At 34.6% G+C, this 23,766-nt stretch overlaps 1 protein-coding gene across 21 annotated transcripts in view; it reads left to right on the forward strand.

Annotated features, from left to right (window-relative positions):
- The window catches only part of SOX6 (SRY-box transcription factor 6), a 597,341-nt gene that overhangs the window by 336,736 nt on the left and 236,839 nt on the right, over positions 1-23,766 (forward strand). For all 21 annotated transcript variants that reach the window (XM_053924605.2, XM_045194160.3, XM_024558829.4 and 18 more), the window contains one exon: positions 17,215-17,304. In XM_053924605.2, the coding sequence (XP_053780580.1) occupies positions 17,215-17,304 (90 nt within the window). The remainder of the gene's footprint in view (positions 1-17,214; positions 17,305-23,766) is intronic.

Genomic DNA, 23,766 nt, shown 5'->3' on the forward strand with positions numbered 1-23,766 from the left:
AGTTTATTAACAATAATTGCATTAAATGTAAATGGACTAAATGTACTAATTTTGAAAGGTAGAGATCATTAGTTTGAATTAAAAAACAAGATTCAATTAATATACTGATTATAAGAAACACAGTAAATATAAAGATGTTGATAGTTTAAAAGCAAAAGGATGGGGAAAAAGCCAATTCATTATGAAGACATAACATTCCTAAATATGTATGCATTTAATTTGATTTCACATAATTGAAAATACATGAAGCAAAAACTTGACAGAACTGAAAGGAAAAAAGAGGACAAATGTACAATCTAATTATTGTTAGAGATTTCAATACTCCTCTCAAAATTTGAAGAAAAACAGAAAATCCATAAGAGTAGAGAAGACCCAAGGAACACTTCAATCAACTCAACCTACTTGCCATTACTAGAATTCTATGTTCAAAATTGCAGAATAATTATTCTTTTCAAGTCAATACAGAACATCTCACAAAATAAAGTATATTCTGGGCCATAAACAAGTCTCAATAAACAAAAGGATATAGTCTGACAACTCTGAAAATAAATTACAAGTAGATAACAAAAGTAAACTTTCAAAATCCAAAAATATTTGCCGATTAAGCCACATTGTTCTAAATAAATCCTGTATAAAGAAAAAAACAGGAAAATTATAAATTTGTTAAACTGATAATAAAAATAGAATCTAACAAAATATGTGGGATACAGCTAAATTACTACACGAAGGGAAATTCATAGCTTTAAATATATTAAAATAATAAAAGACTAAAATTGATGTATAGATTCAAGGAAAATCCTATGAAAGTACAATGTGGGTTTTGTTTTTTGGGGACAGGCAAGCTGATTGTAAAATTTATATGGAAATACAAATGACCTGGTATATCCAAAACAATTTGAAATTGAACAAATTTGGAGAAATTATTCTATGTGATTGCAAGACTTACTATAAAGTACAATAATCAGAACAGTTGGTATAGGTGGATAATGAATTGATCTCTAGATCAGAACAGAAAATCCCAGAAATAGATTTATACACACAAAATAACTCAACATGGATTATACAGCTAAAGAGAACACTAAATCTACAGAACATCTAAAAAAAATAGGAGAAAGTCTTTGTGATCTTGGTACAGACAATGATTTCTTAGATGGGAAAAATAATGTATGTAGATGGAATCATACATTTAATTTTTATTTTATTTTTACATTTTTTATTGTTGTTTAAGTACAGTTGTCTCCATTTTCCCTCCACCTCTCCCCTCCGCCCCAGCCATCCCCACATCCCACCCTCAATTCTCCCCTCCCCTTAGTTTTGTCCATGTGTTCTTTATAGTTGTTTTTGGAAACCCTTCCCCCATTAACCTCCCCTCCCAACCTCCCCTTTGGTTACTGTCAGATTGTTCTTAATTTCAATGTCTCCGGTTATATTTTGCTTGCTTTTTTCTTTTGTTGATTAGTTTCCAGTTAAAGGTAAGATCATATGATATTTGTCCCTCACTGCCTGGTTTATTTCACTTAACATAATGCTCTCCAGTTCCATCCATGCTGTTGCAAAAGGTAGGGGCTCCTTCTTTCTCTCTGTTGTGTAGTATTCCATTGTGTAAATATACCATAGTTTTTTGGTCCACTCATTTACTGATGGGCACTTAGATTGCTTCCAGTACCTGGCTATTGTAAATTGTGCTGCTATGAACAATGGGGTGCATAGGTTCTTTTGGTTCAGGGTTCTTAGGATATAATCTCAGCAGTGGAATTGCTGGGTCAAAAGGCAGTTCAATTTTTAGTTTTCTGAGGAGATTCCATACTGTTTTCCACAGTGGATGCACCAGTCTGCATTCCCACCACCATTGTGGTTTAATTTGCATCTCTCTGATGATTAGTAATGTTGAGCATCTTTTCATATATCTTTTGGCCATCTGTATGTTCTCTTTGGAGAAATGCCTATTCAGACCCCATGACCATTTTTTAAATGGGCTGTTTGGTTTTTTAGTATTGAGTCTTGTAAGTTCTTTATTTAGATGTATCAGCAAATATGTACTCCCATTCCGTGGGCTGTCGTTTTATTTAGTTGATGATTTCCTTTGCTGTGCAAAAACTTTTTAGATTGATGTGGTCCCATTTATTTATTTATTTTTCTTTTGTTTCCCTTATATAGGGAGATATATCCAATAAAATATTGCTTACAAGCAATCTCTAAGATTTTGCTGCCTATGTTTTCTTCTAGGATTTTTATGGTTTTGGGTCTAACTTTTAAGTCTCTGATCCATTTTGAATTTATTCTTGTGTGTAGTGTAAGAAGGTGGTTTAGTTTCATTTTCTGCACATATCTGTCCAATTTTTACAACATCATTTATTGAATAAACTGTCTTTAGCCCATTGTATGTGCTTGCTTCCTCTGTCAATATGAATTGACTATAAAGGTATGAGTTTATTTCTGGGCTCTCTATTCTGTTCCATTTATTTATGGGTTTATGCTAATACTATGCTGTTTTAATTACTATGGCCTTACAGTATAGTTTGACATTAGGTAGTGTGATTCCTCCAACTTTGTTCTTCATTCTCAGGATTGCTGTTGCTGTGCGGGGCCTTTTGTGGTTATAGATTTTTGAAATATTTGTTCTAGTTCTATAAAATATTTCATTGGAATCTTGATAGGAATTGCATTCAATCTATGGATCGCTTTGTGTGGTATGGACAATTTAATGATGTGAATTCTTCCTATCTATGAACAGGTTATGTGTTTCCACTTATTTGTATCCTCTTCAGTTTCTTTATGAGTGTGTTATAATTTTCTGAGTACAGGTCTTTTACCTCCTTGGTTAGGTTTATTCCTATTCTTTTTGTAACAATTATGAATGGGAATGATTTTTTAATTTCCATTTCTGTTAGTTCATTATTAGTATATAAAAATGCAACTGATTTCTGGCTATTAATTTTGTATCCTGCTACTTTATTGAATTCATTTATCAATTCTAGTAGTTTCTTGGTGGACTCTTTGGGATCTTCTATGTACAGTATTCTGTCATCTGCAAATAAAGGCCATTTTACTATTCCCTTTCCAATTTGGATGCCATGTATTTCTTCTTTCTGTCTGATTGCTATGGCTAGGACTTCCAGTACAATGTTGAATAAGAGAGGTAAAAGCAGACAGCCCTGTCTTCTTCCTGATCTTAACAGGAATGCTTGTAGTTGTTGCCTGTTGTGTATGATGCTAGCATTGGGTATGTCATATAAAGTCTTTATTATGTTTAGGTATGTTCCCACTAATCCTACTTTGCTGAGAGTTTTATCATAAATGGGTGGTGAATATTGTCAAATGCTTTTTCTGCATCTATTGATATGATCATGTGATTTGTATCCTTAATTTTGTTTATATGGTGGTTCACATTTATTGATTTCTGAATATTGTACCAAACTTGCATTCCTGGAATAAATCCCACTTAATCACCATGTATGATCTTTTTGATGCATTTCTGTATTTGATTTGCTGATATTTTCTTGAGGATTTTAGCATCTATGTTAATCAGGGATATTGACCTCTAATTTTCTTTCTTTCTAGTTGTTTACCGGGTTTTGGAATTAGGATAATGCTGGCCTTGTAAAATGAGTTTGGGAGCCTTCCCTCCTCTTGAATTTTATGAAATAATTTGAGAAAGAGAGGTGTTAATTCTCAGAATGTTTGGTAAAATTCACCTGTGAAGCCACCTGGTCCAGGGCTTTTGTCTGTTGGGAGTTTTTTGATTACTGCTTCAATTTTGCTAGGTATAATTAGTCTATTCAGATTCTCTGATTCTTCCTGATTTAGTTTTGGAAGATTGGATGCTTCTAGGAATTTATCCTTTTTGTCCAGTTTGCCCAGTTTGTTGGCATATTTTCTTACAATTCTTTGTATTTCTTTGGTGTAAGTTATTACTTCTCTTTCATTTCCGATTTTATTTATTTGGGTCCTCCCCTCTCTCTTTGATGAGTCTGGTTAAAGGTTTACCATTTTGTTTATCTTTTCAGAGAACCAGCTCTTGGATTCATCGATCTTTTATATATCTTTATATAAAAGATATATATATCTTTTACATATATAAAAATATATATGGATACATATAATATATAATTTATATAATATATGTTTTAATATATAATTTATAAATATTATACATACATATATTTATATATTTTTAGTCTGTATTTCATTTATTTCTGCTGTGATCTTATTCCTTTCCTTCTACTCACTTTGGGCATTGTTTGTTGTTGTTTTTCAAGTTCCTTTAAGTGTAAAACTAGATTGTTTATTTGAGCTTTTTCTTGCTTTTTTTTTCCTTTTGAGATTAGCCTATAATGCTATGAATTTCTCTCTTGGGATTACTTTCCCAGTGTCCCACAGACTTTGGATTGTTGCATCTTCATTTTCATTTGTTTCAAGGTATCTTTTGATTTCTTCCTTGATCTTGCTGTTGATCCATTCATTGTTTAATAACATATTATTCAGCTTCCATGTCCTTGCGTGTTTTTCAGTGTCTTCTTGTGACTGATTTCTAGTTTCATAGCATTGTGGTCAGAGAAGATGTCTGATATGATTTCAGTCTTCTTAAGTTTATTGAGACTTGTTTGTGTCCTAACATGTGGTCTTTCCTACAAACATTTCATGTGCACTTTAGAAGTATGTATATTCTGCTGCTTTGGAGTGAAATGCTCTGATTTATCAAATAAATCCATTTGATCTAGTGTGCACTTAAGGCCACTGTCATCTTGTTGATTTTCTGTCTGCAAGATCTACATTGAAGTCAATGGGGTATTAAAAATCCCTGACGATGACTGTATTCCTGTCAATGTCTCCTTTTATGTCTGTCAAGATTTGCTTCATATATTTAGATGCTCCTCTGTTGGGTGTATAAATGTTTACTAGGGTTATATTCTCTTCTTGGATTGTTCCCTTTGTCATTATGTAGAGTTCCTCTTACTTTCTTACTATAGCCTTGATTTTAAATCTGTTTTGTCAAATATAAGCACTGCTACCCCAGATTTTTTTTCTTTTCCATTTACACAAAATATCTTTTTCTATCACTTTACTTTTATTCTGTGTGTATCTTTTGATCTGAAGTGGGTCCCTTGGAGGCAGCATATATATGGGTCTTGCTTTTTTATCCATTCGGCTACCCTATGTCTTTTGATTGGTGGATTTAAGCCACTTACATTTAAGGTGATTATTGATAGATACGTATGTAGTGCCATTTTATTGTTAGACTGTTTTCCTCTGTTTTCTTTTTTTCTTTCTCTTTTTCTCCTTCTTGTTCTTCTTATTACGGCAAGCTCTTTGACATTTGTTGCATTACTGATTTGATGTTACCAAACTCCTTTAGCTTTCCTTGTCTTGGAAGCTCCTTATTTTCCCCTTCAATTTTAAATAATAGCTTTGCTGTGTAAAGTAGCCTTGTTTGTTGTAGGTCCTTACTTTTTATTACCTTGAATATTTCACACCACTCCTTTCTGGCCTGAAATGTTTCTGTCTAGAGATCAGATGATGGTCTAATTGGTGCTTCTTTATATGTAACTACCCACTTTTCTATTGCAGCATTTTAGGATTCTCTCTTTGTCTTTAAGCCTTGTCATTTTAATTATGATGTGTCTCAGTGCAGGCCTCTTTAGGTCCAATTTGTTTGGGACTCTGTGAGCTTCCTGGATTTGCATGCCTTTTTCCTTCACCAGATTAGGGAAGTTTTCTCTCATGATTTCCTCAAACAGGTTCTTGACCCCTTGCTCACTCTCTTCTCCTTCTGGTATTCCCATGATACAGACATTGTTACACTTCATGTTTGTCCAAAATGTTTCTTAAGCTCTCCTCATTTTTTTAAATTCTTCTTTTCTCTGCTCTACCAGGGTGTTTTATTCTACCTTGTCTTCCCAATCACTGATTCGATCCTCTGCTTTTTCTAACCTACAGTTTATTCCTTCCAGTGTATTATTTATTACAGATAATTGCATTCTTTATTTCTGACTGGTCTTTTTTATGGTTGCTATGTCTTTTTTTTTTAATGCTTTTGAGTATACTTATACTCATTACTCTAAACTCTCTGATAAATTGCTTACTTCCATTTCATCTAGCTGTTCTTCTGGAGAATCCTCTTTTTCTTTCATTTGGGGCCTGTTTCTTCGTCTTCCCATTTTGGCTGCTTCTTTGTATATGTTTTTATGTATTAGGTAGATCTGCAAAGACTCTGGTGTAAACCTTTGTCCGACACTGCTTGTGAGTGGCCCTGGCCAACCTGTTTGGACCTATCAGCAATCCATAGCATGTGGCTGCCTCTGCTGGGCCTGTTTTTGTGCTGAAAGAACCAGGCTGCACACCAAAGCCAACTTTTATCAGCATGGGGCCTGGGGAGGGTCAGCTGATGTCTCATAGAACTTCCAAATATCTACCTTAGTTGTTAAACGAATCCGCGATAAATCCTCAAGCTGTAACCAGCAGCCTGCCTTAAGCTGCACAGGGTGGCACTCTTGCTTCCCCTCAGGCCTATGCCACTTGGAAGGGAGTGCTCTGCCTGAGAAAGATGGCTCTTACAGTTTGGGGAATGACTCAGCACAGGGATCCTGGCACTTGTTCCTTCATTTCTTTACCCAGAACCACCAACCCCAGACTCTTCTCAAGCAGCTCTAGTCTACTCTGCCCTCCCTCTGCTGGAGTCCAGGGTAAGTGGCTGCAAATGAAATTTTGTGCATTGGCTCTTTAAGAGGCTCTCTGAGTCTCTGGCCATCTCTTCTCTTCCTAGCAAACAGAAACCTTATTGCTCTTCACAGTTGGATGTTATCTGGGTTCCTTCCCAGCTCTGGTGCTATAGGCTGGGGAGCCCAGCCTGGGGTTTAGACCCCACACTTCTCATAGGGGAAACCCCCTGGCTGCTGAAATATCCCTCTGGAACTTCAGCAGCTCCCTGTGGAGGCCCAGCCATCTGTGTCCACCACCTCTGCACTACTACCAGTCTCACTGTGGTGAAGTGGTTTCTTCCTGTCTGTCTGTGGTTATGAGGCTTCTCTCCAGCCAGTGTTCAGTTGGTTATTCAGGATGATTTCTCTAAAATGTAGTTGTAATTCCAGATTGGTCCTGGGAGAAGGTTAGTGTAACTTCCACTTACTCCTCTGCCATCTTGGCCTCTACATCCCCACTTTTAAAAGAAATTCCATTTTTAGAAGTAACAAAAGAGATATATTCATAAAAAGACTTATGAATGTATTTTATATTAGCTTTATTTCTAGTAGCCCAAAAGTGAAAAAAAATACCACATATTTACAACCATATGAATTGAGTAAACAAACTGTGGCATATTTACTCGATGGAAATCTACCCATTAACAAAGAAGACCAAATTGCTAATACATCCTTCAAGATAATTGAATCTCAAAAGTTTTATGCTAATTGGAAGTATCTATATCCAAAAAAGTACATACTGTGTACTTCCATTTTTATAAATTCAAGTATAGGCAAAATTATGCTATAGTAATAGAAATCAGATTGGTGGTTGTCTGGGGCTAGGAATATGGATGACTGACTGAGAGAAAGCACAAGATAACTTTTTGGAAATCTTCTGTCTATATCTTCTTTGGGGTGGCAGCTACATGACTGTGTAATTTGATGAATTCATTAAATTTACCTTTAAAATAGGTGCATATATTAAATTACAATCAATATAATTAATTATACAACAAAGTAGGTCTGTTTCTTATTGACACACCAAAATAATGATATTTTTAATAGTATATTAAGGAGGTTTTTTTTTTTCTTTTTAGTGCATATTTAGTGCAGAGCTGTGGGTTAAGGGTTCTGGAAGAACACAAAATGGTATTGTTACTGAACAGACTCATGGCAGGGGGCATGATATACTGTTACTGAATGCACCCCCTTCTCCCAGGGTCCACCTGTACTAGGTTCGCCTTGCCCACTGCCAGGATGGCTCTCAATTTCAGAGAGTGGTGAAAAGGAAAGGAAGTATTTATTCAAAAAGTTATACAGACTTAAAAGTAATGACTTAATGTCTTCATTAAAATTCCAAAGTTCCTTAAAACACCCACAAACACACACAGTACTGCCTTCCCCCCTTTTGCCCAGTCTGGAGTACCGTATCTTAGGAAAAGAAATAGAAGTCCGTGGCTCAGGTAGCCCCTGGTTCTTCCCAGTAATCCATGCTCAGCAGGCAGGCCTCCTTCGGTTCCCAGCACCATCAGCTGTGTCGTCACCGTGATCTCCAGTTCTTAACCAAACCCGCATTGCACCTTCTCCTGGCACATCAGCAAGACTCATTTCACCCCTTTCCTTCCCTGCGAGGTCTATCCTGCATTCTTCCAAACTTCTAAGAGAGAACTCTGCATCACTGCTACATCTTGCTTTCTTGCTTCTTAAGCTGTGTGGCAAAGGGAGCACCCAAAGCTGCGTGGTTCCTACCTCCCCCCTACCTCATGGCTGTTGCACCTGGGTCTAAATCCCACTGCCAATTTTCCTCTGCAGTCCCATTTCTGACTCCTCCCACAATCGGCTACACCTGCCAGCATTCCTATATTTTCCCAGCTTTTCTGCGCTGCCATAGTAAGTCCTGGCAGGCATGGCCCGGTGGTGTGGAGCCAATAATCTCCAAGCTCTCATGTAGGTGCTGTAACCAGGGAGTGTTGCCTCCCAGTTCCAGCATGGGTCAAAGTCATTCCCATCCCCCTGGCTCAAAGCATGGCCACAGCTATTTAGCATATCCATGAAACCAGTTAAAAGTTGTATATATGTTAAATGACCATGCCTGAGGTTAGTTGCAAGGCTGTTGCTCTGTAGAACAACTCTGAATGGCCCTGCTCCATGTGTCCCATCTCCCAGCTCAGACTTGTGGGGGTGAGGACATCATATATTTTCAGTATTTCCTGGATACCCTGAGTTCTGGACCCCATTACAAATCACTCTTTGGGGAAGTCCCCTGGCTGTACCCTGTTACAGTATCAGAATAATTCCCTATCAAGGAACTTAATATTTAGTTAGGGTAACATGGTATGATCTTGACCATATACTTAATCCTATTGTGGTAAACTTGATAAATAATGGCAGTGGTAGATGTAGGAAAAAGAGTTGTAAAGTTCTGAGTTAATGAGTTGATACATGAAAAGAATATAAAAAGCACAGTGACTAACAAATAATATGTGCTCAGCAAATGTTATTTTACTTTTCAGAGGATGGGAATTTATGTTTGAAGTGATGAATCAAGGTGTAATTGAGGAGGTGGTATTTAATGTAAGTGCTGCAGAATAGGAGCGTTTTTCACAAGCAGCCCGAAGGGTGGGGAGATATTCTGGTCGGGGGGATGTCATGAGCAAAGGTACGGAAGTGAAAAAGCACGAGATAGATCCAGAAAAGTGAGATATATTTGATGTTCTCATTGGAGTGGAATGAAGAGTTTCATGTAAGAAGACTAATAGGACATGAATCACTAGGGCCAGATTATGGAGAGCCCTTAAAACCCTATTTTAAAGTAATCTCTTATAAATAGCCAGTGCATAAATAAAACAGATAAGAAGAGATATTTTATCAGTAAAAACATACGTTATAATTTCATTTTATACATTATATATAGAGTCCAAACCAGAAGTTGTTTTGTTGAACACAAAACTGAAATCAGAGCTTGTTGATCTCAGATGAGAGTTTTTGTTGTTGTTGGTGGTGTGTGTATGTGTTTAATGAGCCCCAGTTTCCACTTTATTTCTACTATATTTTCTTTAGGCTGCATCATATTCAAAAACTCTTAATTCAGATAGCTAAATAATTGTAAACAGCAGCCCTGTAAGAGTTTAAAGTACTTGCATATTTTTCAATATAGCAAGAGGTTTACTTCAAGGTTTGCATAATAAACGTTTTAATCTTGTAGCACAAGTTAATGCATTGATGGTTTCCAGTGTGTTAAAATTTGAAGTATAACACATTTGAATGTATATGACAGCTTTTCTTATGGTTTTCTATTGTTTATTATTTTTAAGTTGTTACTGGCAGAAACCCATCTCAAACTAGCTTAAGCAAAACCAGGAATATATTGGCTTACATTATTACCAAGAAGCCAGAAGCAGAATTTGGTTTTAGTTATTTCTGGCTGTAAGTGTGATAACATGATGTGAAGATTGTTTTCCCCTATCTTATCTTCATTCATCTCCACTTTTCTTTTTGTTTTTGGCTTCTTTCACTCTTATTGCTGATAGTCTTACTTCATGTACTAGGGAGAATGGCCGTGACAGTCTCAGGCCCACATGCTTATTGCTTCCAGCCTGAGCATAAGAGAGGATTTCCAGATAGTCCCCGGGTCAAATTTCTCTCTGTGTGGCTGGGAGGGGCAGGAGGAGGCAGGCAGCAGTGTGCTGTGATTGGCAACTGCATCACGACCATAGCAGCATTCAGAATTCCCCCCTCCCCCGGCAGAAAACAAAAGAAATAACACAGGACACAGTGAGCGCACAAAAATTATTGTTTCCACAGCCCAATACATTTTTTAAGGAGTTAAGTATGCATTTGAAAAAGTGAAAATTAATTCAAACATTTGTAGAACCCAAAGAACAGTATTATATATTATATTGTTTGAATACTTCGGCTTTTGGCAATGGAGCAGCAGAAAACGGTCATCACAGGGTGTCACGATGAGTAATGTTTCAGCAATATGGACAGCTGTCGTTTCTAATGGGACGTTTGGCTTCATTGAAATTGTGGTAAATTTGAACGTGTTGTGGGCAATGAGCTACAGTGAAAAATCAAGGTATCAGGCTGCACAGTTACTTCTTGTACATGAAGATAAACCTAATTTGGAAGGAATTACTTTTTGAGTTCAACAGTTTTAAGTAGCATCTTAACTGTTTCTTAGTACATGATATTTAGGAAAGGAAAGCCCTTTCCTAAAGGACTAATTCAAACAAGAGACGGCATTGGAGAAAGGCAATATGGAGGAGCAGGGTAGTGGGGTGTGTGTGAGAGAACTCTCTGTTGAACTCTACTGACTTTTAATGAAATACCTTGAACTTTCAGTGCCCTTCTCCAAGGAACTAGAGTGCTTCACTCCATATCAAAGCAGAGATGATAAAACTGATGTTCAAATAATGATTTAAGTAGTCATTTCAGTAAACCAGCAATGAACTGGAGTCAAGGCCTTGCCATAAACTGTTTGAGCTTGAGCAAGGCAAGTGACTCTCTTGACTGTTTCCTCGTTTCTGAAATGAGGGCATTTATCTCGTTGATCATTGAAGTCTCAGCTACAGCAGTAGGCTGTGAACCCCTGAATCACCTGCTGGATGTTTCCCTCTTTTTCTATGTTGGCCTTGGCAACTGCTACCAATTAGCAGTTGCACTTTGATGGATGTGGGAGAGGAATTTGATTTTGAATAATCCCTCTGATATTGTGGTAGGTGCTAAGCAGCCTTGAAAACCAGATGAAAGAGGTATCTCATGCCTATACATACATAACAATGTGAGTTCCATGAATCTAGGTTAAGTCCCAGTTTTAAGGAATTCCTATAAAAATTTATCAAAGACTTTGGTAGATAAAAACAGTGCAAAGAGAATATTGCACCTCATGTGATGATGTTGCATATGTATTTCTGGTAGATTTCAAATATGGAGCTTTTCCCCCTTTTTGCCATAAGATGCCAAAATCTTGCATCTAATGGTCCTAATGACATTTGCAGTAGCTTCTGTTCACAGGCTCTCTGTCCAGTAAAGTAGTTGTAGAATTACATTTTTTCCTGGAAGGAATATATCTGATTTAATGACCAAATCATTTTAAGGCAACACAACAGAATTTCATAAGAACTAGATCTATTTCTTCACACCGATCATGCATGTTTTACTCAAGCATTGAGTCATTAGCATGTTTATAATGGTTCTAATTTAGCACAACATTTTCTGAATTTTATCCTTGAGTCATTTACAAATTGTTCATATTGAATAAACAAAGGAAACAGATTGCATTTTATACTTAGTAATTTATCTGAAAGAAGAGGGGAGGGTTAATTGTTTTAAAGTTTTGGTCTGTTTGGGGAAGTGAGCCTGCTTTTTTCATTGCTAGGCATAAATGCCATTTCTCATCTTTTCAGAGGTGGGGGGGGCTATGGAGGAGTAAAATGAAAAATTAGGACCAGGACAAGATTGGCCACTCCCAGAGGGGAGTGTGGAGCAAAAGGGGAGCTGGCACGAGATTATCCAAAACAGTTGGTGCATTCCTTAATGATCAAGTGCTTGAGAAGTCCAGCTCTTCCTGGCAGAGCATCTGTGTTGATGTTTATATCATTCCCTGCTGTATGGGAAAGGCATGCTTTCTCTTGCTGCTTGGCTAAAAATAGGATGGAATATAGCATTGTATGAGATATTTTAAGATAGCAAAAACATTTAAGAGGTTAAAGGTTTGGCTTTTGGATCAAAAAAGATCAGTGATACAACCGTGTTGTTCCTTGCAGACTGAATTTTATCCAGAGTTTGTTAGTGATTCGAACTCTTGGTTAGGAGAGTTATTCTAGTTTCATTTGTTGCAGTCTGAAAACCCACTTTGCTGTCTTTTCTGTCAGCTTCCCAGCATGAAGAGAAGGCCTGAAAACAGCCTCTATTTATACCCCCTTGTTCGTATTTGGAAAATCTGTTGTTTCTTTGGAGAAGGGGAGAGAGAGAGGAGAGCACAAGTAGTCGTCCGGGACTGTGCTTTGTACGTTATCATGACTTCAAAATAAAACTGGCACATTTTAGTGTCTAATTATTTTTAGTGAGCTTGGAGGGTTTTAATTAAAATTTAAGAGTGCTCTTCAAGCTCTCCAAGCTCCAATTTTATCCCACTGTATTCTGAAGCACTTATCACTGTCGAAAAATGTACAGTAACAGGCGTGTGCATCTCTATTTCCTAATGAAAAATGTGGGATGGATGATCAGCAGGAATATAAATATATATTGTCAAAATTACTCATAAACAAAGGTCAAGGGTATTTTTGACAAGTTATTGTTCTTGGATGCAGAGAAAATATATCACATTTGAAATGTATGATTCCTATGGTAAAAATAAAATGCATTGTTTTAATATTTTTTAAAAGAATTAATAAGGCAGTAGGAAATCTGCATACAAGGAGCAGCAGCCACTATTTTTTCTCACTGAAATATTTTAAAGATATTTTCTGTATCATGTTTCTAACGTTTTAGCATTTCTAAATTTAAATATCACTTTGAGGTAAGAGGAATAATATGTGTTTATTCAGAGGTAAAGTGTTTTAAAGTACAATAATTTTTTCCATTTATCTTTTTCTATTCCTCCATGCTTTAGTTTTAGTGATGATTTTTATATTTATTCTCTTTGACCCATTTGAAATATCTTTATTTTGTGCAGAATATGTGTTAATCCTGCTGCAATTTTAGAAATAATTTAAAATTGTTCCTAAAATATCATCATGTAGATTAGGTAATTAATAGCTCACACATCCTCACTTCGAATTTGCCTTGCACTGTAAAATTAATTATTAGCATGATAAAGCACTCTTAACTTACCTGGACTGACACCTAGATATTTAGGAAGCAGAAACGTTGCTTTGCAATCCATTATGCAGGATATTTATTACAAATTAGTTCTCAATTGTCTTTCCTTCTTCCTTAGAAAAAGTTTCTTGAAAAACTTAAATTTTCAGAGGAAAAGAAAAAAAAAACAAAAACTATGGAGCTGATAATTAATTTATAACATATCAAAACCTTCTACATCCTTGATCAAAATACAAGTTGAGAGCTGAGGTCCAGTTTATGATTTTTGAAGTCCTTTTTAAATCAGATTACTTAAAAAAAATAAGGCAAGATAAATATAGTAGAGTTCTGTATTTTATTGAGTATGAATTGGAGGCTAATTCTTTCAAAATAAGAGGAATTAATTTTGGTATTTCCCACTTTTATACTGAGGTATACGGCTTGTATTCATTTTTAATGTGTACATATGGTGACTTTTTTATACTATAATATTGTAGTTCTTTATCTCAAGTACCAAAAGGTATGTAGCTTCTCTCCTGTTTTTTAGCTGAAGTCAACTTAGTCAAAATACTAAAATTTGAATAGTCAAACTCAGATAATGAAAATATTGTATATAGTTTTACTGTTTTGAGGACTGTGGCACCGCCATAGCTACATTGGTAGTTTTCAAGTCAGTCATGTAAAACGTATTTACCTGAGTAAAATAATCCAAGAATATCTGGGTGATATTCAGTCTTTTTTCCGTGTGGAATCCTGCCTGACTGCTGAGTTAGAGCCACTCTGCATGGTCCCACTCCTTCCTTGTCCATAATGCAAACTGGGGTTCTTCACTTATTTTGACCTCTGGTTTTTATACTTGTACTTGAGGCAGAGTCTGACTTGATCAATTGCCTCTGTAAAGCTAGTGTGCTATTAATGTAGTTGAAGCATGTGGCACAAGGAGGGAGAATACTTATTTTTTTCCACCCTTACCTGGACATTGTTTTGAGTGGGAAATCTTAAAATATAAATTTTCATATATAACTTTATTACATATTTCTTCATTGCAAGTCAGAAACCTCTCAGTGATGACAGCCCTTTGCCTATATAATATTTGTTGACAATTTGCATTTTTTGGTCTTTTTTCCCCTCTCTGCACTTGCTTTCCGTTATAGTGTGGAGTGAGCTTGGTACTAATTGTGGCACGCCCTTAGAGGTTTGGCAATCAGATAATTAGGTGCGAAGCTGAGAGTTTTTCAAGAGACTTCTCAGTGTTTTGAATCTCTCTGGAATCTGAGCATTGACATTAAATGTTACATTTGTATGCAGTGAGTTGTATTGTCCTATAGATAAAAGCAATCAGTGATTGTTATTAAATGTTTTCATGAGCTATAATAGAGACACGCAAAGGCTGATTTATTTTTTCCCCTCAGTTTCTCCTATTGAAATGGGATCACATATAGTTAGGTCAATTTAGCATTACGGTGAGGATTAATTTTCTAATAGGAATGTGAAATGCTTTGAAGTCATTAACCATTTTATTAATGAGTAGCTTTTATGTAAAGTTGTGCCCATATGGTTTGATTTCCATTTGAAGTGTGTATTGCTGTTGTCCATATAGTTATATTTTTCTCCCATGAAGTTTAAGCATTCTTTTCCTGGAGCTCTGAAAGATTTCAGGTTTATTTATAGAAATGAGAGACATATATTTAAGCCTGTTTTATATTTATTGTGTTTCTAATCCTAGTTTATGGACTTGCTTTGAGTCTGTGATCATTACTAGTAAATTGGGCTTTTGTATTTTACCATTACAATATATGCTCTCAATTCAAATTTTAACCCAAGTTATGTTTTAGCATTTATATCAGTGGTAAACATTTTAGGGCAATGCTATTCCATGTATGAAAGGGTAAAAAAAAAACTGGGTAGGATAGGGAGTTGAAGATGTTTTGCTGATTATTCCTATCCATGATCTGATGTTATGTCAATCTCTCTCAGAAATTTAAACCCTATTTGTGGAAAAGTAATCCCTGATAGGCATGGCTTTGAAGGTCGGCTTCATAACTCTCAAACCTCAGTATTACCTTTTTAATGACTTAGCATAAATACAAAATATGTATAGAACAAAGTGCACACCTTGTTTGTGAGTTTAAAATAAAAGTAGAAAGAGACCATTTGGGAAATTATGTAAAAACTGAAGATACATATATATGCATGCAGGCCCTATCCGGTCACTCAGAATCCAGTTTATAATCACAGTAGTAGGTCACTTGTTGAAGCCTAAGAAACTTTTTAATAGGAAAGAATGGAAAGAAAGAAGGAAGGAGGTAACGAAGCAAGAAGTAAGGGAAGGGCAAGGAGCTTTCTCTTAATAGAATCAAGCTGGCTTCTATTTAGAAAGAACTTTAGCTTCTGTGATAGCGAACTAGTGTGGTTGTTTTTTGTCAGCCGTTCAGGACGCACCGATCTGGAGATCTGGATTCCATCCATTCCCTGATTGATTGATCACCTCATGGACAAATGTTAATTGTTTTCATCAATAGTTTCTAATCATGCAGTGGTCTTCTCATCTCTTACCCAGGGCTCACTGTCTTTTTCTGAAGCTCATCTAGTTTTTAAAACCCTTTAGATCCACCTTGACCTTACTGTCATTCTGAAAAATTTAAGGAGAATTTAGAAGCTGGAGAGAAAAAAAAAAAAAAAAAGGAAAAATGCTAAAGAGATAGGTACTAATCTGGGAGAGGAAAGGCATTTGGATATGGAGTAACAATTTAAATATAATTTTAAAAAGAAGTTATCAGAATTTTGACACTTGGAATGTTAAAGTTTAATGGGAGTATGCTTCATACTAAGGATTTAGTATTTAAATCTGCATTCTCTTTTGGAAACGTGGCCTATTTGTTAAGATGTGAGCCTCAAAAGATACATGTAAATAGTTGTAAGCAGTAGCTTCAGGAGCAGATCCATCTGAATAGAGAGAAAAAAGAACTCATTGAGAAAAATTTTCTAATTATTAAAATATTCTAAAGTTTGCATTTCTGTAACCTTTATGAATCTTTATAGAAATAAGTGTAATCACTCCCTATAATCTACTATGCTACTTAGAAATGCAGTAGGGCAAAAAATGTTTAAATAAGTATTTTCTTGAAAAGAATGTGCATCTCTTTTTATGTAAGAGAAATGTATTAGCAGTTTTCATTATCTTTATTTTCTTTGCATTTTACTATAAATGGGTATTTTACAAAAGTTGCTGTAAGTTTATTTCTTTTTTAAGGACAAGTGGTTACAGATTGATTGGTGTTTTCTCCCTTGAAGAATTGTCTTTTTTTCTTGAATAGCATACAAATTTTGCCTAGAAATAAAAAATACTCACCTGATTAAAAGGAGTGTTCTCTAAACTTAAATACATAGGAAAGAACACCTTTTTTTGTCCTAACAGTTTAAGAAATGATAAATGCTGACTGAATATTAATAGAATTATAATTATAATACCAAGATAAGTTTACTGAGCATTATCTTGTTTTCTTGGGAACAGTTTAAATAATCTGGTAAAAATAAATTTAGTTGTGACATTTTATAATACAGTAATATAATTATCTATATCTTAGGTTTAAAACACAACATAAAATAGCTTTAATCATTTTTAAATGATAGAATTTCTCCATAAACTGGCCTTCTGGATTTGTTAAATTTAATACTTATAAAATATATATATGCGATATTTTTAATTCTTACTTTTTTATTTTAATAGATTCCTCCTGCATGGAAAAACTACTTTCAAAAGATTGGAAGGAAAAAATGGAAAGACTAAATACCAGTGAACTTCTCGGAGAAATTAAAGGTACAATATGCAATATCGCACACATCAATGTGGGGATGTTATTTGGTGTAACAACACGTTTGTTGACCTTCTGTACTTACCTCTAATACTTGTTTATGTATGAGAGGGTAAATGGATTGTATGTCCCTGAACTTTCGTTCTTTGCAATGTTTACAGAATAAAATTTTTGCCCTCTTTTTATTAGTCTGTAACACAAATTATAGGATAAAGTGCTATATTAATTTACTAAACAAAAAAGTATGAAAATGAAAAATGTTATGTCAAAGATGAAGAGCAAATTAGAGGTGATTTTTAATCCTTGTCGTAATATAGTAGCTTAATTTATTAATCCAAATGATTAATTTGCAATTTTTCTGATCAAAAAGGGTCAACCATAGCACCTATTGAAAAAAAGTTTATAGACTCTGCTGTACATGATGGTTTATGGGTGGATTCTGAGGCCCGTTTACCTGTTCTCATCCTAGCTCTGCCATTTACTAGGTGAGTGACTCTGGGCAAGTCACCGATCTTTTCTATGTTTTGAATTCCTAGTATCTAAAGTGAGGTAATAACAGTACCTACCTCATAGGCTCATTAAGAAAATTAATACATGTAAAGCTTTTAGCAGAGCACCTGGCACTTAAGAAAGCACTCATGAAAAGTAAGTTTTAGTCATTATTCACATGCCTGTAGGTTGCTACGTTGATTAATCTTAAACAGATTTCACGGGACTTAAAAATCTCATGACCTCTTACTCTGATGAGAATGAGAATTTTAATTTTTGAAGTTATGTGGTTGATGTTATTCTGATATATGTTAAGAAGTGGACAATCCTAGTACATTACAGAATTAAGTTACCCATCAATGAGGAAGTTATACTTCTTGCCTAACTCTCTCTTGTGTATTCCTTTGTGGAAATGAAGTACTGTATTACTAGTTTTTGATATCATGAATAGAACCCATAATCATTAATTAATTCTATCAGTTGTTCCTCACAGGCAATCATCACTCTGCCTTGCACTAACAATTTGGGAAGTGAATTAGATTAGTTTTCTGAATTTATCAAACTGCTTCATGTGAATCTTCGTATTGGTCATAGATAATAAATATCTCATTTAAGATGAACATTTGGCAATAACTATCTGATGAAAATGTTATTTTGAATTTAGTACAGAAAATTAGGGTCCAGGAATGTTATGTTTAATTCAAATGAAGAGAAAAGGAAGTCATCTCTTTCCCAAGGAATGAATAATAATTCATTCCATTAACTAACACAGTATCAAAATCAAGTAGAAATTGGATAGTATTTTGAATTTCACTGCTTCTGCTTTGTACTTATGAAGGCCACTTGCTATTTTGGAAAAAAAAAAACCCTCAACATATAACGGATGGGTAGAAAGTCATTAGTGACATATTCTTTATCCAGCTGCAATAACATGGTGTGTGCTACTTTGCACGTCATTCTGTGTTTTCTTTCCTTTCCAAAGTCATTGGTTTTATAAAAGTGAGAACAGAAATGGTTTATGCAAAGGCAAGCTTTTGCCAGCATGAATGATGGGGGTCTTGCTTTCTTTTAGCAATGTGGAAGCTAACGTTTTATTACGTTATGATTAAACATTGAGTTTTTAAGCATTGGGTTATCTTCTTTCCCCTGCCCCCACTTCCCATCATACTTTATTTTTAATTCTGATTATGAATTTAAAGTGGAAAAGTTGTACTAGTCTCAGATACTCAAAATGTATATGTATCAAAAGTGAAACGCATGCAAAATTAGGCCTTTTAAATTCTTTAACTCTTTTTTTCCTGGATTCTGCAGGAGATAAGTGAACTGTCATTTGTGTGCCACTCCCAGTTTTATGGGCATTATCATAGGATTCTTACTGAATTTTTCATTTTGATTTATTCTACATTTATTCTACATAAAGGTCTCTTCTTACGTCCTAATATTTTGTCACCATAACATTGTACCGAAAATATAAAATAATAATACAAATGAAAAAAAAAATAGAGTTTATAGTGATTCAACCACTGCTAAAATTCAACGTACATTTTTAGTCTACGTGAGATCAGACCTAAATTAGCTATAATTATTCTGAAATGTCAAAGCGATCTAAATAGTGTCTCTGAGACATACGTACTGTTGTACGTTGCCAGTATTCAGTGTTATATCTCAAGCATTGTGCATTTTTACTAACTCACTATTTCCCATCATTATAAAATTCATACATATTTATTGTCAAAATTAATTAAGAAATTAAATTAATAAAAGAGATTAAAATTGTCTTTAATTCTACCTGTATTATATCATACATCCTTTTCATTTTAATTTATATATATACATGTTAAATTTTTTCTTGAAGTTAGAATCATCTTTTTACCATTCTTTTGTATCTATCTTTCCCACCTAAAGATATATTGTCAATTTCCTTATGATTAGGTCATTGTTTTTGCAGAAAATATTGCGTAAAGTGAGGTTCTCATAATTTAACTGAGTCTTTTACTCAATATTTCAGTTGTTTTTATTGTTTGTCATTATAAAGTAAATCTTGAATATGGATAACTTACTTTTCAGTACTAATTTAGTGGCTAATTTCTTAGAATATATTACTAAAAAGTGAAATTCCTGCATCAAAGAGTTACTGTTTCTTAAAAGGCTTTCGGTACACATTGCCACATTGCCCTTCAGAAAGGGGTGGCACCTTGTCCTCTCTCTCATCAGCAGTATCTGCGAGTGCTGTTCCCTTGCCCTGAATAGCAAGTATCATTAACTTAAAAGGCTCTTGCAGGTTTTAAAGGGAAAATAACATATTATTGCTGAATTACTTTGAATTTCTTTATTATTGAGAATGGAGAGTTTTACATAAATTTATTTCTATTAAGTATCTCTTTCTCTGTGAAAAGCCTGGTTATGTTGTGTGCCCATTTTCCTTTAAAGGGTTTGTCTAATTCTTACAGTTTTGTAAGACAATGTGTAGGGTGGGGAAAATTAGGTTTACAGTGGTTGGCATGGAAAATAATTCAATAATTAATAAATAATAATACAAGAATAAACTTTGTGCCTCATGTGCTCACAACTATAAACTGACTTTTGCCCCACCCTGCATATTTTGTGGTATTAATCTTCATCTGTCATATACAGGGTCATATACACTTACCATATAAAGGGTGCATGAACTCTTCACAAATAATGCCCCTTTTTTATTATAAAATCTCTTATTACAAAATCATAAGCATGTACTTCTGTAACATAACAATATCACACTGAAGCACACCATATGACATTTTAGGTGACTTGTTCAAATTAAAACTATAAATCATTACACCCATATTATTATTACCCTGCCGACCACACTCAAGCAGGTGTATGTCTGCCAGACCCTGTATGTTATTTTTTTCTTTACTTTATGATTTTGTTGTCAAATTGTTCCCTCTTTTTTTTAATGCTTTTTTTTTCTGTTGGATATTTGTTTAGAATGGCTTCCCCCATTCTGAGATTAGATAATATTCTGTATATTTTCTTTTATTTCTTTGTATTTCTATACATTTAACTCTTTAATTCCTCTTGAATGTATTTTGATTTATACTTTCATCCAAAAGTATATTTTTTCTCAAGCAGTTGACCAAATATTTCTGTATCATCTATTAAATAATCCATCTTATCACTTCTGACTTGAAATAACATCTTTTATTACATACTAATTGCCTATTCGGAACCATTTCTCAGTCTTTGGTTCTATTCCCATTGATCTGTCTGTCTAAACTTTCATTAGTGCCCTGCTGTATTAATCACTGTAGCTTTACAGTATCTTTGAAAAGTCAGTATTGTACGACCATATTCATAGTTTTTCTTTCATGTGTTTGCACACTTCTCTAAAGTTTATTTTAGACTTATAATTATATATTACTTAGTGAAATTCCAAAGTGAAATCTTAAAAGATTGTTTTATATAAAACTATGAGGTAAATTGATAGCTTTATAGTATTGAATCTTTCCATTCAAAATTATTTATTTTTTATGTCCCTCAACAATGTTTTGTTTTTAAAATACAGATTGTGCACATTTCCTTTGATGTTTTCATTATAGTAGTTAATTTTTTGCTTGCTTTTGTGAATGAGATACTCTTCATTCCATTTTCTTTCTGTTACTGTATTTACAGATGATAGTGAATTTTGCTGGTACATTTCATAATTTCCTTTTTTTAAAATTGTTGTTCAAGTACAGTTGTCTCCATTTCCCTTCACCACTCTTCCCCTCCCCACCCACCCCCACCTCCCACCCTCAATCATATCCCCTTTGGTTTTGTCCATGTGTCCTTTATACATGTTCCTTGCCGACCCTTCCCCTTCTTTCCTCTGTTACTCCCCTCCCCTCTCCCCTCTGATTGCTGTCAGTTTGTTCTTTATTTCAATGTCTGGTTATCTTTTGCTTGCTTGTTTGTTTTGTTGATTAGGTTCAACTTTAAGGTGAGATTATATGGTATTTGTCTTTTACCACCCGGCCTACTTCATTTGCATAATGCTCTCCAGTTCCAACCGCACTGTCGTGAAGGGTAGAAGTTCCTTCTTTCTTTCTGCCGCATAATATTCCATTGTGTAAATGTATGATAGTTTTTTGATCCACTTGTTTACTGATGGGCACTTAGGTTGCTTCCAGCACTTGGCTATTGTAAATTGCGCTGCTATGAACATTGGGGTGCATGGGTTCTTTTGAATTGATGTTTCAGGATTCTTAGATATAATCCCAGCAGTTGAATTGATGGGTCAAAAGGCAGTTCCATTTTTAGTTTGTTGAGGAAATTCCATATTGTTTGATTTTCTTTATTATTAAAGATTCTAGTCATAGTTTATTAAGCGTTTCTAGGAGAAATTACATTTTATTTAATGGAATATCTTATTGGTCTGTGTTTTCCACATTTATTGATGAAATAAACCCTGATTAGTCATTTGTGCTCTTGTTTTAATGTATTGCATAATTCTATTTGCTTATATTACAGTTATTATTTTTTCATCTGTTATCATAAATGAGATTAGTTTGTGTTTTACTTTATTTATATTATCTTTGTTAATATTTAGTACCAGCATTCATAGTTGAATTGGAAAACTTTTTCTTCTTTTTCTGAACTGTGTAAAATGTTGAGTAGATAACATTAAAGTTACTTATTCCTTGAAATTCTGAAACAATATATTGATAAAACCTCTAAGTCTAGGGTATTCTTTGGAAATTTTTTTTGTTTTACATTTTTTACTTCTCTTTAAATCAGTTTTGCCAGAAAAAAGTTCTTGGAAAATTGTGTATTTCATTGAGATTTTCAAATACATTAGTGTTGTTTTAAAGTACAGTATCATTTATTTTGAGTTTTCTATTTATGTGCTATTATATGTTTCATTTTCAGTTTTGCATTTTTGTGTTCTCTCTCTTTTGTTTCTTGGTTTTACTTGCTGGTGTTTTTTCTATTTATGTCTCTCTTCTTACTCTATGGTAAGAATCCACTTTTTAGATTTATTTGTTAATTCTGCTACTTTTTAGTATACCAACTACTTAGTCTTGCTTTTACATTTATTATCTCTCCCTTCTTTGTTTTCCTTGACGTTTTTCTTTACTTTCTGATACCCTTTAACTTCCTAAGTTGAATTCTTCATTTTAAACATTTTAAATTTAACAATAAAGGCACTTTGGGCCATAAATGTGTTTGTAGAAATAGCTTTATGCATCCCATAAATTTGACCCTTTGGAATTCTCATAGTCATTATTTTCGAAATAGTCAATATTTATGTTATTTTCTAACTGATCTTATGTTTATGTATCATTCTTAACTTTATATTTTCTTTTGGATTCCAGTCTAATGAAGCTGGAGAAGGGAGAAAACATAGCCTGTACCACTAGAAAATTCTATGTGATACGTTAGGTGTTACAGGGAGAATTAAAGTGTGGGCAGCAGACTGGATAAGAGTAGTATTGAAAAATGAAATTTTAATGCAATGAGCTTACTATTACTATATATTAAAAACAATACATTAATAATTTCAGATCTTACTTAAAAATAATCCTTTCAAATAAAAGTCTTATCTAAATGAAGTAAAGCAATATTTCAGAAACCACTCGATAGGTGAGAGTTGGAACATGGATAGAGTTCGAGAAATTATGAATCGTGGATTTTCAATGGGCCTGGGTCTGAGTCTTTGATATTTAAAGACAATCCCACCCCTCACCTCCACCATGTTTCCACAGGTAGTCTCTCCAGTAGCAGCATTAAGGCTGTGGGAAATTTTAAATGGATGTTGTAGAGCACAGGTGGCAAACACGAGGCCCGCGGGTGAATCCGGCCCTCCACCTTGTTTCTCCCTGGTGGCAGCGCCGAGCTCTCGCTTAACTGTTAAGGTGTAGTTACATTTATACAGTCCTGAAATTACATTCGTCCCTTTGAAGGCAACCGCGAGGCTGAGGTGGCCCCCCGGTGCAAATGAGTTTGACACCCTTGTTGTA

The sequence above is a fragment of the Desmodus rotundus genome, chromosome 5, assembly GCF_022682495.2.
Source record: "Desmodus rotundus isolate HL8 chromosome 5, HLdesRot8A.1, whole genome shotgun sequence".
NCBI classification, from domain to species: Eukaryota; Metazoa; Chordata; class Mammalia; order Chiroptera; family Phyllostomidae; genus Desmodus; species Desmodus rotundus.